Raw genomic sequence first — 13886 nt, forward strand, 5'->3', positions numbered from 1 at the left:
TGAGATAAATCAAGGTAATCTGAATAAAAAACACTGGTCATAGCAACCACCACCCTCCTCCTCCAACACAAGAGACAAACTAAACATGGACATCACCAGATGGTCAATATCAAATTACATTCTTTGCAGCAGATGGAGCTCTATACACTCTGCAAAAATAATAGCTGGAGCTGACTGTGGCTCAGATCATGAGTTTCTTATTGCAAAATTCAGACTTCAATTAGGGAAAACCACTAGACCTGCCTCCTGTGAAACCTGTATGCAGGTCAAGAACAATTAGAACATGGAATTAGACATGGAACAATGGACTGGTTCCAAATTGTTAAGGGAGTATGTCAAGGCTGCCTATTGTTATCCTGCTTATTTAACTTCTCTGCAGAGTACATAAGAAATGCCAGGCTGGATGAAGCGCAAGCTGGAATCAAGATTTCAGGGAGAAATATCAATAACCTTAGATGTACAGATGACACCATTCTTATGGCAGAAAAAAAAACCAAAACTAAATAGCCTCTTGAAAGTGAAAGAAGAGAGTGAAAAAGTAACGAGTGAATTAATACACCGGCATTTCCCAAAGTGTGTTTTATGATCTTGCTTTGATCCATCTTGAAATGCTTATTTCAAGATCCAACTCCACTACTAAGATACTGTGTGGCAAGAAAATTGAAATTAGAATATATAATTCTACAAGTTTGAGTAAACTCCAGGAGACAGTAGAGGACAAAGGATCCTTGCGTGCTGCAGTTCATGGGGTTGCACAGTTGGACAGGACTTAGTGACTGATTAGATCATCTTCCCTGGTGGCTCAGAGAGTAAAGCATCTGCCTACAGTGTGGGACACCTGGGTTCAACCCCTGGGATGGGAAGATCCCCTGGAGAAAGAAATGGCAAACCACTCCAGAACTCTTGCCTGGAAAATCCCATGGACAGAGAAGCCTGGTAGGCTACAGTCCATGAGGTCGCAAAGAGTCGGCCACGACTGAGCAACTTCACTTTCACTTTGGTGACCGAACAACAATCCCACAAGGTTCCCAATAAGGAGACAAAGACCCACTCAATGCCTTTCCACACGTCGGTCTCCTACAGCTTCTTCAGCTGTTTCCAAGATTTAAATGTTTACCTACATAAAAGACTCATTATTTATCAAGCTTGTAACAATTTTATTCGTAATAGGAAAAAAATTACTTACATATATATACAAAAGGCATTTATTTTCTTACTCTGACATAAAAAACACAGAAATATTTACATATGTACAAAATATTAAAACATACAAACTTTACAAATAAGGAAAACAAGCAAAACTTCACAAAGGATACTTTTTTGGGAAATACACTAAAAAAGAGGTAAAACAAAGGTGACAAAACATTTACATGGAGATACACCAGAAGCTGATATTTCAATAGATATTATTAATTTGGTAAAGCAAATAAAATAACCTGTTAATAGATGGTAAAGAAGATTTACTTTTAAGACTGTCTAGGTAAAATGATATGGTCTTCCTTTACCATAAAATGGAATGAATTTTTTATTTTACCTCTGAATCACAATCATCATAATTTCCCTTTTTTTCTTAAAATATTTATATTTTCTGATTTACATTGAGAATTTTAAATTTTTTCACTATTAAATTGTAAAATATTTTAAGTTGTGTACACTTTTTTCACTGAGGGAAAAATCCCATGTATTACACTGATTTCAACATAAAATTGAACATCACAATACATTTTTTATTTTTTTTTAAATTAAAACCTAACACTTTTCTAACTAGCCTTCATAATCAATCTCAATTGATGTAATAAGCAATCATAATCGTCGTAAATTCTTCTTGCTTTTCTTAGTACCAGGCAAAGGACCCATTTTATAACTGGCTTTTAGGGGCTTGCCATTTGAACAGTCTTCAGTGGTATGATAAGTACACAAACACTTTGTACAATAATCAAATCCACAGCTTTCTCGTTTACAGGTTGCCCGTTGTAAATAGCAATCATATTTTGCAGGTGAATTACAGCGAATACAGGCTTTAAGGCTTTCATTCTTTTTCAAAGTTTTGGCGACCTAGAAAGAAGAAAATCCATACATATATTTTACTAAGAACTGAATGTAATTTAGCTAGTCAAAACAAGGGCACTTTCCCAATACATGTATAAAGCACCAACACAACTCTTGCCTTTCAGGACTGCTCAATGGGGGAACAGACTGTCAACTGACGCAGTGGTTGTTGCTTAATGCTACAAATATGCTCTTATTCATAAATGCTACTCCCACAACAGTGCCACCTTTTCTGTGAAATCAGGAGCTGGTTGCTCTTTTACCTCTAGCTCTAGTTTTTCTTTAAAAAAAAACCTTCCACATTATATGGCATTTACCTTTATGTAGCTATGAAGGTAACCATGTTTCGCTGTCTATGTAGTGCCTGATAATATTGACTTTTTGCTTAGCTCTCTTCCTCAGTTATCAAAGGCAATAATTGTGAAATGTAGTATTTAAGTTTTAGAAGAAACTTCAAGGTTTTTCCTTATTTTAAGTGTTTCTAAATTAGAGCTCAAGACTACTGAACTCTCATAAACAATGCCAAATAATATCTATTATTTTTGGCATAGAAAGACATCTCTGTGTACTTTCCTAATTTGATTACTTGAGTCATAAACGGTTTTCTTACTCTAAATCCTTTTAACAATAAATACCTCATGTTTCCAATTTATTGATAAACAAAAAATTACCTCAGAGAATTCACTGTGTCGACTGTAAGTAGAACCTTTCTGATCACCTGGATCAGGTAACTTAGTTCGAGCATCTTTTTTGGGGAGAGTCTGGGTTGCTGATTTTTGCACAGATGCTAAAGGGGTTCTGAATAAAACATACTCTCTGGTCGAAGCGTGTGGTGAAAACTTAATGTTTTTTTCCTAATTAAAAAAAAAGTTTGAATAGGATTAAAAAATATCCTTCTATATTCTCAATAATCAATTTTTATTGTTTGTACACGTAAAAAAAGGCAAATGAGAATATAAAGGATTTATTCCTGTATTCAATTTACCTGCATGTGCTTAAGCACAGCCACCCACAACTATTCAAACATTTAAAGCCTAACAACTAAGTTACTGAGAGAAACTATGAATCAGAAACGGTGAGAAAGCAACTTTACATGCTTCAGTTCAGTTCAGTCGCTCAGTCGTGTCCGACTCTCTGCGACCCCATGAATCGCAGCACACCAGGCCTACATGCTTAGTACCCAGCATTTAATACATGATTTATATAGCACTACGGAGAAGACAATGGCACCCCACTCTAGTATTCTTGCCTGAAAAATCCCATGGGTGGAGGAGCCTGGTAGGCTGCAGTCCATGGGGTTGAGAAGAGTTGGGCATGACTGAGCGACTTCACTTTCACGCACTCGAGAAGGAAATGGCAACCCACTCCAGTGTTCTTGCCTGGAGAATCCCAGGGACGAGGAAGCCTGGTGGGCTGCCGTCTATGGGGTCGCACAGAGTCGGACATGACTGAAGTGACTTAGCAGCAGCAGCACCACCACCAGAACAAAGGTCATTCTTCCCACCCACCAGTAGATGGCAATAGTCACGTTCACGTGTCACATCAGTGCTATGAAGGGATTCAAAACAATCTATTGAGGTAGAAAATTTTTCATTAACACCAGCTTATGGATAAAAAAACTGAACCTGGAGAATTTAAGCAACACTTGACCTTAGTCTGCCAATTGCTAAGTCTGAAATTTTAATCGTGTGTTGATCTTTATTCTCAGAAACATCTCCAAAGTTACTATTTTGCAAAGTGAATGAATTACCTTCCTATACTAAAAATCTTCTATATGTAGATAATTTTACTACTTTGTAACAGATAAAATCCCAGCCCTTTTATCTTTGAATTTTCTTTTAATGAGTTATGAATGTAAAGGATTTCCAGATCGTCTGTTATCTTTACTATTTCCCTCTCCCATTTCAAAGGTAGCACTAGCTGTTTATATCTTAAAATTAAAACAACTGCAAAGACTTACAGTAATTCTTTGTATTGCTTTATTGTACAATTGCAATGCCACCTTGTCATCTTCCAGAATCTTCTTCCAAGTTGTGCTCACTTTAGACACGCTGGAAAAGTAAATGATTATAAAGGGAACAATTAAGCACCATGAAGGCTAAGATGAATATACTACAGAAACAGAACCAGTATAAAAAAGAAACTTCTATTAGCAGTGCTTCGCAAACCTGACTATACTTACAAATGCCTGTGACATGCACTTAAGATTTAAGGATGGCCCATGCCTAGTCACTTGGGTTTAACTGGTCTAAAATGAGGGCCAGGGCTCGAGTCCCGACCCCCCGCCCCACACCCCACCTTTTAAAAAGTTCACCATCAAGTAATTCTAAGTAGATCTAGGCTTAGGAACCAACACTTCATTTTTTCACAATATCCACAAATATCAAATCGGAAACCCCATTGTGTATATGGCTATTTATTAACATTAGACAAATTTCAAACATTCGACACATTGCTACTAGTAGAAATCAATTTAAAAAATCCATTTTGTTAACAAAAATGTTGTGATGTTGATTATCCCTCAAGAAGCTAGCCAATAATAAAAATCAATACTTGTGCCTGTTTTGGTTCAGTTATATTTCATGGACCAGTGTAAAGTAACAAACAGTACCTCTAAAATTTTTTCAAAAAGCCAAAAATGAACCAAGTTGGAGACAATCTAATCCAATACTCTGGATAATCATTTAAATCCTCAATTGTTGTTTACTTGCTAAGTTGTGTCAACTCTTGTGATCCCATGGACTACAACCTGCCAGGTTCCTCTGTCCATGGGATTTCCCAGTCAAAAATACTGGAGTGCGATGGGAGGGGGGTTCAGGATGGGGGACACATGTATACCCATGGCTGATTCATGTCATTGTATGGCAAAAACCACTACAATACTGTAAAGTAATTAGCCTCCAATTAAAATAAATAAATAAATTAAAAAAAAAAAGAATACTGGAGTGGGTTGCCATTTCCTTCTCCAAATCTTCCCGACCCAGGGACTAAACCCAAGTCTTCTGCATTGGCAGGTGGATTCTTTACCATTGAGCCACTAGGGAAGCCCTAATTCTCTGTTATCTCATCCTAAAAGGTTTTCTCTGGTTGGATAGGGAAGAAAGGGCAGTCAGTAAAAGGTTTCTAAGAAATAGTCATAATCAGACCCATTTGTATGTTTCTGCATTTTTATCACTTTTAAACTTGAAAAATGGTCTAAAAAGAACAGAAATAATTACTTCATACTTTCATGTGTCACAAAAATCAAATTCCCATTAGACCTGTACAGCAGACCCCTAGGCTGTTGTTTTTATAGTTATGACCAGAAGATGTAGCTTAGATATGAACAACTTCAGAACCAAAAGAAACAAAGATCCCAACCTAACAGAAATAGCTTTCACTAGCATAATATGAAATTTGAAGTAACTGGATTAAAAGCATACTTTCATCACCTCAATTAAAACTACAGTGCAAGACTACACTACTATCATTGCATGAGCTGGTAGTGCTATCTAACAAAAATGTTCATGGATTATACTAATACATACACTCAGAGCAACAATACTTACTTGATTAAGTCCATCTCACTGAGTTGTGTTAAAATATTTGCTAAGAGATGTTTGAGTCCTCTTCGAAAGAGTTCACTGAGAATATCTACACATTCGAGGCCCATTTTCCTACCAATTATATTTTGTAGTCTAAAATTTCCACTGGATATAAATTCCTTCAGCTTCTCCCAATCTATTTTAGGATTTCGTTTACAATTTTTTTTTAACGTTGAACAAACCACTTTTTCAAAATGAAGAGCTGGCAGCAAGTTTTTGTTGGGATATTGGTCTGGGCTTTGTGTCCGTAGCAGGCAGCATTGTGGACTGTCACTGAAACTTTCCACCAGGGCAAGGCTACTGTCTTCATGTTCACTGAGGCCACTTTGTTGGGAAAATGAAGAGTAGCCACTGTCTTCATAACATCTGCTGGTCTCTAGTTCTTGTATGTCATTGGAACTATCAAGTGTCTGTTGTATGCGTTGATTTTCCTTGTTATGCAACGGCTTGCTTTCAGTTTCAAGTTCTACAATCCTGGGGCTCACAGCTGGGGACCCAACATCAGATAACCTTTCATAGTCTTTAATGCAGTCTTTGGAAGAGCCTTCCAAATATGCAGTAGTGCAGGAACCTTGTCTTCTACAGTCATCAGGCTTGACTGGTTTAATTCCAGAATGAACATGGTTATAGTTAAAATCACACTTCATTGTGACAGAGAGAGTGGAACTTGCTTCTTTACAACCTACAAAAAGAACATAACATTATGCCCCATGGCAAAAATTTCCATATATCACTACTTCTTTACCTTTGGGATACAGGTTTAATCACTTTGCATTCTTCAGAACCGTGTACTTTCCACGAAATTAGCTATGAAATTATCCAAGTATAATGTGAGAAAGTATTACTAAAACCTAATAAGTACATATATCTTATTCTTGAGGGAGTACTTCACTACAGTCTGCTTTTAAATCTGGTGTAACTATACCATCTGGCTTTTAGAGTCATATCTGAGTAGAAAATAGTGACAAAAGGGACTATTTAACAAATAGTCTGTGCGTATAGAATAAGGAAATATGATGCATCAAGACTGGGGCCTGAGGTAAGAGACATACTTACAGAAATCAAATACTTCTAGAAATATGGTTGGTTAAGATAACGGAAGACAGCATGTATAAGGGTCAAAACAGTTTTGATAAAAGTTGCAAAAAACTTATATATTTAAATGTTAGTAATTATTATAACTGACTCATTGGAAAAGACCCTGATGCTGGGAAAGATTGAAGGTAAAAGGAGAAGGGGGCGGCAGAGGACGAGATGGTTACATAGCATCACCAACTCAATGGATAAGAATTTGAGCAAACTCTGGGAATACCTAAGAACAGGGGAGCCTGGTGTGCTACAATCCATGGGGTCGCAAAGAGCTGGACACAATTTAGCGACTAAACAACAATTATAAGTCTTATATAATAATCACAAAACCTATAGGAAGTTTAGAGAAAGGACTAAAGAGCCAATAAATTTAATCATTTGTAAATTAACCACGGGGGGTTTCCCAGGGGTACCATGGTAGTGTTTAGAATCCGCCTAAGTGACTAAGCACACATGTGCAAATTAACCACACTAGTGACTTCTGGAGCAGGATAATTTTGCTGGGGGTTGTCCTGTCTGTTGCAGGATGTTTAGCAACTTTTAGCTATCTGATGCCATTAGCAGCCGCTATTCCTCCAGCAGGACAACAAAAAATGTCTCCAGCAACCATTTATTGCCAAATGTTGGGAGTAGGGGGAAGTTGTGTGTGTGTGTGTTAGTCGCTCAGTTGTATCCGACTCTTTGCGACCCCACGGACTGTAGCCCACCAGGCTCCTTTGTCCATGGGATTCTCCAGGCAAGAATACTGGAGTGGGGGAAGTTAGCAGGGGCAAAATCTCTCCCATTCTCAGTTAAGAACTGCTGTTTTAAAAGATGATTAGGATTTCTGGCAGGCAGTAGTGGCTGGGAAGGAATATGTATATGGGTTTAAGACAACTGCTTAGCATTTTCTAAGGCAGAGTATATGGATTGTACGTGCTTCTAATGTACTTCCCCATCTACTATACTATACCTCCTGCAAACCAATCACAGGTAGGTAACAATTTACCCTATAAGTAAATATACCTAAGTACAGTCAGTATGTTTAGTCTGTACTAAACACTGGTAATCTGTTCATACGGAATTTACTGTTTTTACTTAGAACAGAACCACTAAGCACTAAAGGACACCTTGTAGATAGAAACTTTCTTCTAAGTTTAAATTAAAAGTTTAGGGACATAAATATTCCCCCAGTTAACCCTAACTCTAGAACAAATTATTCTGAGTTGTTCTCTTGTACTCAGAAAAGAGTAAAAAATTCTGAGATTTTTATATTTGCCTCAAGTAAGGAATTAAGTATGATTTAGCTAAGACCACACATGTTATCTGAAGATAAAGAAGCCACCAACAAAGACACGTTTTATTTTGTTTAGTTCCCTAAAGGGAATGGGCATGTTCAATCGTGTCACACTTTCTGACCCTATGGACTCCTCTGTCCATGGAATTCTCCAGGCAAGAATACTGGAGTGGATTGCCATGCCCTTCTCCTGGGGATCTTCTCTGACCCAGGGATAGAACCCCGTCTTTTATGTCTCCTGCAATGGCCGGTGGGCTCTTTACCACTAGCACCACCTGGGAAATCCTAAAGGGAAGAGGCCTGAAACTATATTTCAGAAACTCAAGGCATTCTTCCTCTGCTGCCTTTTCAACTCAGTTCCTAGAAGACTATCCTAAAGAACCCCATTCATTCAACATTGTTCTCAGAGTATGGACAGTTCCTTAAGTTCAGAGCTAATCATGATTCAGCTACTTTATAATTGTTTAGCAGTCAACAATTTCCAACATTTCCAAACATGTGCTCAAAACTCTGAGGTAGAATGTGAAGTGAAAGACACTCAGCCAACGCTCAGTCATGTCAGACTTTTTGTGACCCCATGGACTTCTCCAGGCCAGAATGTTGGAGTGGTAGCCTTTCCCTTCTCTAGGTGATCTCCCCAAACCAGGGATCAAACACAGGTCTCCCGCATTGCAGGTGGATTCTTTACCAGCTGAGTCACAAGGATCATTAAAAAAGTATATATATATAAATCTCACAGTTCAGAGACCTCTTGAATCAGAAAGATGAGGGTTAAGAGTCAATCCTAAAGGAAATCAACCTTGAATATTCATTACAAGGACTGAAGCTGAAGCTCCAATACTTTGGCCACCTGATGTGAACAGCAGACTCAAAAGACCCTGATGCTGTGAAAGATTGAAGGCAGAAGGGGATGACAGAGGATGAGACGGTTGGATGGCATCACTGATTCAGTGGACATGAATTTGAGCAAACTTTGGAGACAGTGAAGGACAGGGAAGCCTGGCATGCTGCAGTCCATGGGGTTGCAAAGAGCTGGACACAACTGAGTGATGAGCAACAGAGTCTAGCTCTGCCACTTCATTTACCCAATGCCTACTTAGTGACAGAGTCTTGAGAAGGAAAGAAACTAGCCATAGATCTTTTGAAGGTGAAATCCTGATATCTTGAAAGCCTTGTGAAAATCCAGACAGAGGTGGACCCTGAAAGGAAAAGTGTTGAACTTTCAAGGAAGAGGAAGGCCTGTAGGGCTGTGACTTGGTAACCGATAGGGGGATAAGGATTGAAAATTAATGTTGAAGAAGTATAGAATGCTATAGGATTTTTAGAGTAGATTGGCTTTTATTCATCGTGTAATAAAGAGCCTCTGAGGGGTTCTAAGTGAGACATCTGGTTAACACTAGGATTTCCCTGTAGCTCAAACGGTAAAGAATCTGTCTGCAATGCAGGAGATCAGGGTTCGATTCCTGAGTCGAGAAGATCCTCTGGAGAAGGGAATGGCAAACCACTTCAGTATTCTTGCCTGGAGAATCCCATGGTCCCATGGACAGAGGAGCCTGGCAGGATACAGTCTGTGAGGCTGCAAAGAGTCGAACATGGCTGTGCAACTAACACACAAATAAACAAACAAATGATTGCCAGCTGTGGAAAATATTGGATTATATTAATAGGAAGGTATAGGGTTGGCCAAGAAGTTTGTTGGGTTTTTTCAAAAGACACCGTGGAAAAACTTGAAAACTTCTCCTGTGAGAAAATTTGAACAAACTTCTTGGCTAATCCAATACAAGTGAAAGCAGGGAGGCTAGGTGGAAATGTTTATCACAGGAGTCTGGAGAGCTGGGTACCCAAGACTAGGATGACCGCAGGGCAAGTAAGGATAACTGAATAGATCTGAGATCTTTTCAGAAGGGTAAAGTCAACAGAGGTTGGTGATAAACTGTATTAGATGTGAATACCCTGGGTTTAAATCATGAGCATCTCAGGTGAAAAAAAACCGAGCAAGTTAATCCTTAAAGCTTTGTTTCCTCATGTATAAAATGCAGGTAAGAAAACCAAACTGGACTAAATGCATGGCAGAGTTTCCATCACATATAGTTTAATAAACAGAATCTATTTTCACTGTGTTATTTTTGTAAGCCAAACCCTTCATATTCTTTATATTTAAATCATGAACATGTTCAAAGTGGCAAAATACATTCTACACAGACATGCATTTCAGATTATATTTTTCCCTAGGAATCAAATCCAACTTCAAATGAAAGTCCTTGCTCAGCCTTTTGCCATTTTGTGATCTAGAACACTGAACTGGTCTTTCAATTTCTTTAAAATGGAGATACTATATCCATAATATCTACCTCATGGAGTTGGTAAAGATTCACCACTGCATTTTTAAAACCTCTTATTTACCAACTCAATAGGCCAATCATGAAAAAGTGGTATTAGGTACTTAACTGTACAAAGTTAACTTCTATTTAGCTTCCCAGTGTAGATTTAACATTTCATAGTAAAATATAATAGTTAAAAAGCCTATAGTGCTTAAAGTTAAAAAAGCTTTACAGCTATCCCAATGCTAAATAATTAAGCCCTACAACCTCCAGTACCTACAAGATAACCAGCATGTGCCCAGTATCAATGAGGTATGGCTATTCCTTTAAAAGAGCCTCAAACCTGCTGCCATAAACTGCAAAAATCAGTCATAATCCCCAAGAGAATATTTTAGAAAAGCCTATTTCAGAAATATTTGAATGCAACAGATCTTTAAATTTCATTTTCTCAAATTTTCAAATATAGAAAAAAATACAGAAAAAAATTCAAATACTCTCGTGAGGGGCAAGGTAGTAAAGACAACTGGAGTTAAGCAACCAAAAAAATCCCTTTTTAAAGCTACCAATCGCCAGAATTTCAGAGGGTTTTATGAGTCAGGGATTTCTAGACACAGACTTAACCTGTTAAAATATTTTTTGAGTCTTCTACATTCTTTTTCTAAAGAAAGGAGCGTCTTTCAGTGACTACCAAATACACACCATCAAGTTGTTAACTTCTAAAATTTTTCACCATTTCTAAAGTAAAATGAATGCAGCTGGGTCTTTTTAAGAGACAGCAACAAAGAGGATAAAAGTAAGCGTTCATTTGGGTGCCTTCCATAGCACCCAAGAGCTGGAATAAAAGATTGGGTCTCCAGAAGCACAAGGGAAAAAAAACACCAAACTAATTCTTCACTTCTCAGATCTTCTTCCCAAATTCTTCAAAATCAGCTACATTTGGACAAATTCGGGGTTTCTGCATTAAAAATGCCTTTTTCCCTCCTTCCATTTCAGCCCAGGCCTTGAGACTGAGTCACTCACTGGGTTCAAGGGGGAAAAAAGGAGAAATTCAACGTTTTTGTTCGGACATCCCCAACAGAGCCTTGGCCCGATGAGAGGGGTCCCTTCATTTGGCGGGGATTGGGGAAGCGGAGACCCTGGAAATCCCGAGGGGTAGGAGGGGTGGCCCTCAGGGCGCGGACCGGCGGAGGCGGGAGATAACAGCGAGCACGATCTCCCGCGCCCGCCAGGAAGACTGAGGTGGCGAAAACCTGGGAGGACTGACTTCCGACCTGAGAGTGCGGGGCAGGAGTGGAGAAGGGGCGCCGAAGTGAGGGGTCGGGCACCCGGCTGGACTCAGGGCCGCTGGCTCGCGGGCCCTGTCAGCGCCGAGGCTCCGGGGTGGGGGAGGGGCGGCAGGGGGCATTTGGCGCCCGGGCCCGCGGGGTGGAGGTAGGTAGCCCTGCCCAGGGTGAGGCGGCCCCGACCCGCACCTCCCAGGGGGGCTGGCGCCCCGGCTCGCCGGCACGGCTGGACCCAGGCGCGCCAGCCATCCTGCCCCGGGACCTCTGCTTCCCCTCTCCGGCCTCCCCGCTGGCTTCTTCCTCCGGGTCCCGGGGGACCCGCTGCCCGCCCGCCCAAGGACCAGCAAGGGGCCGCACGATTGGACTCGGGAGGGTGTCGGATCCAGGTCGTTGCCCACCACCCCCCGCCATCAAGCCACCGTCATTCCCCCGCCGGGCACCCCTTCTGAAAGGGGCGCCCCGCTCGCACCCTCTCCTCTCACCCACCGTCCGAGGGGCAAGGGCGCCCGGCGGCTGTCAGGGCGCCGTAGCTGCAGCGGCAGGAACCGGAGAGCGGCCGTAGGGAGCAGCTGCAGGGCCGCCGGCTCATGCCAGGGGCAAGAGAGGGGTCGGCCTCAGGTGAGAGAGCTGCGGCCGCGGCAGGAGAGCGAGCAGCCACCTTCTCAGAGCTCTTATCTTCCAAAAGGCGCCAGCTGGTACTTTTAAAATCTTTGAATTTGGTGCCCAAATCCGCACGGCCCAATGGGGCGCGCAGCTCGCAAGCGCGACCCAATGGGAGGGCGGCGGGAGGGCGTCCCCTCACTCGCGCCCAATGGGAGGCTGCCGAGGCGGAGCCGAGCCACCAGACCCAGCCTCCTTCCTCCCTCTCCAGCTCAGCTCGTCCGGAAAGATGCGGAGGCCGGGGGCGGGGCCGGGGCGGGGCCTCGGAGCGCGGGGAGGCCTCGGCTCGGCCGCACGTGGAGGGCTCCTACCACGCACGCGCGTTCCCGCCACGCTCTCCTCTGCCGTCTGAGGGACCGGCCTCCGGCGGGTCCTAATTTCATCCTGAAGGCGGCTCCGGCTTGTGTCTGAGGAAGTCCGATGGGTGCAGGGCACGGCTGACTTCCTCCGGTCATCTCTCCAGCGGGAGTTTGATGAGCGGCGACTCCTGACTGTCCGAGAATGCAGACTTTCCGGAAGATGAACCCGCCCCCCAGCTCGGCTTAGCCCGCCTCTCTAGGATTTAGGCGCGCTCCTCTCGCCTTCTAGTTTCGCCCCTCCCCCTGCTCAGCGCTGTCGCGCAAGCGCTGGTGGTGGGCGGCCGCCTTGGAGTTGGCGGGTTGGCGCTTGCGCGCTGGGGTCCCCCGCGTTTCTCTCTGGAGGCGGGGGAGGCGGAGAGCCCTGGGCAGCGGTGGGTGGGGCCCGCGTCCCTCAGGCGCGCGGAGCTGGTCCTGCCTCCTCAGTGGCGGGAGACCCCGACTGACGTGAATCTCCTTGGGCCCTTGCTGAAGGGATGAGACTGGGACCGTCTGTTGTTTTTTGTAAGCGTGTTTGTTTTCTTATTTTCGATCATTGTTCCTCAGCCACCTTGCTTTAATCATGGACGTTTAAACTTATTAAATATATATCTACTGTACTCTCCTGGGTTTCCTTTCAAGTGCCAAGCACACACTGTAATCCTATTCCAGAATCAATGAATGAATGAATCAGTCATCCTGTCCTGCTGCTGCTAAGTCGCTTCAGTCGTGTCCGACTCTGTGCGACCCCATAGACGGCAGCCCACAGGCTTCCCCGTCCCTGGGATTCTCCAGGCAAGAATACTGGAGTGGGTTGCCATTTCCTTCTCCAATGCATGAAAGTGAAAAGTGAAAGTGAAGTCACTGTTGTGTCCGACTCTTAGCGACCCCGTGGACTGCAGCCTACCAGGCTCCTCCGCCCATGGGATTTTCCAGGCAAGAGTACTGGAGTGGGATGCCACATCCTGTCCTAGGAATTCCAAACCCAACTCCCTGAGTCTGAAGGCCCTTGGCCATGATTTTCTAATGATTGAGAAAAGGGTGGAAGTATTCATTGCTAAGTCTTCTATAGCAAGTTGTACCGTACGTGTCATGCTGAAGTTTTAACTCCGTATAAGTGGTGACATTGCATTCCCCAGTTTCGATTTTGGTCAGAACACAGTGAAGCCAAAGGATGTAAGCTCCCGAATGTCCGAATTCCTGTCTTTTGCAGTTTTCCCACTTCTGCCTTTCTGCAGCCTCCAGGAGAGTTAATAGTTGGCGGTGTGGTAAGCAAATGCAGAAGACAA

The 13886-nt window shown here is 42.5% G+C and overlaps 1 protein-coding gene across 1 annotated transcript; it reads right to left on the reverse strand.

The window, feature by feature from the left end:
• Positions 1-1803: 1803 nt before the first annotated feature.
• Positions 1804-12191, reverse strand: FBXO5 (F-box protein 5). The gene is made up of 5 exons (XM_052646044.1): positions 12089-12191; positions 5598-6315; positions 4010-4100; positions 2721-2903; positions 1804-2055 (listed from the first exon to the last, which is right to left on the reverse strand). The coding sequence occupies exons 1-5, from the start codon at positions 12189-12191 to the stop codon at positions 1804-1806; spliced, it is 1347 nt and encodes a 448-aa protein (XP_052502004.1).
• Between the last annotated feature and the right edge of the window lie 1695 nt (positions 12192-13886).

Source organism: Budorcas taxicolor, chromosome 9 (assembly GCF_023091745.1).
Source record: "Budorcas taxicolor isolate Tak-1 chromosome 9, Takin1.1, whole genome shotgun sequence".
Classification (NCBI taxonomy): domain Eukaryota; kingdom Metazoa; phylum Chordata; class Mammalia; order Artiodactyla; family Bovidae; genus Budorcas; species Budorcas taxicolor.

Bases quoted from the DNA above. Each gene is read 5' to 3' on its own strand.
- FBXO5 (XM_052646044.1), bottom strand. From the start codon at position 12,191: ATGAGCCGGCGGCCCTGCAGCTGCTCCCTACGGCCGCTCTCCGGTTCC. The intron at 6,316-12,088 runs GTGGGTGAGAGG...TTCTTTTTGTAG, and splicing joins GCGCCCTTGCCCCTCGGACG to GTTGTAAAGAAGCAAGTTCC. The intron at 2,056-2,720 runs GTAATTTTTTGT...TCTTCTTTCTAG, and splicing joins GACACAGTGAATTCTCTGAG to GTCGCCAAAACTTTGAAAAA.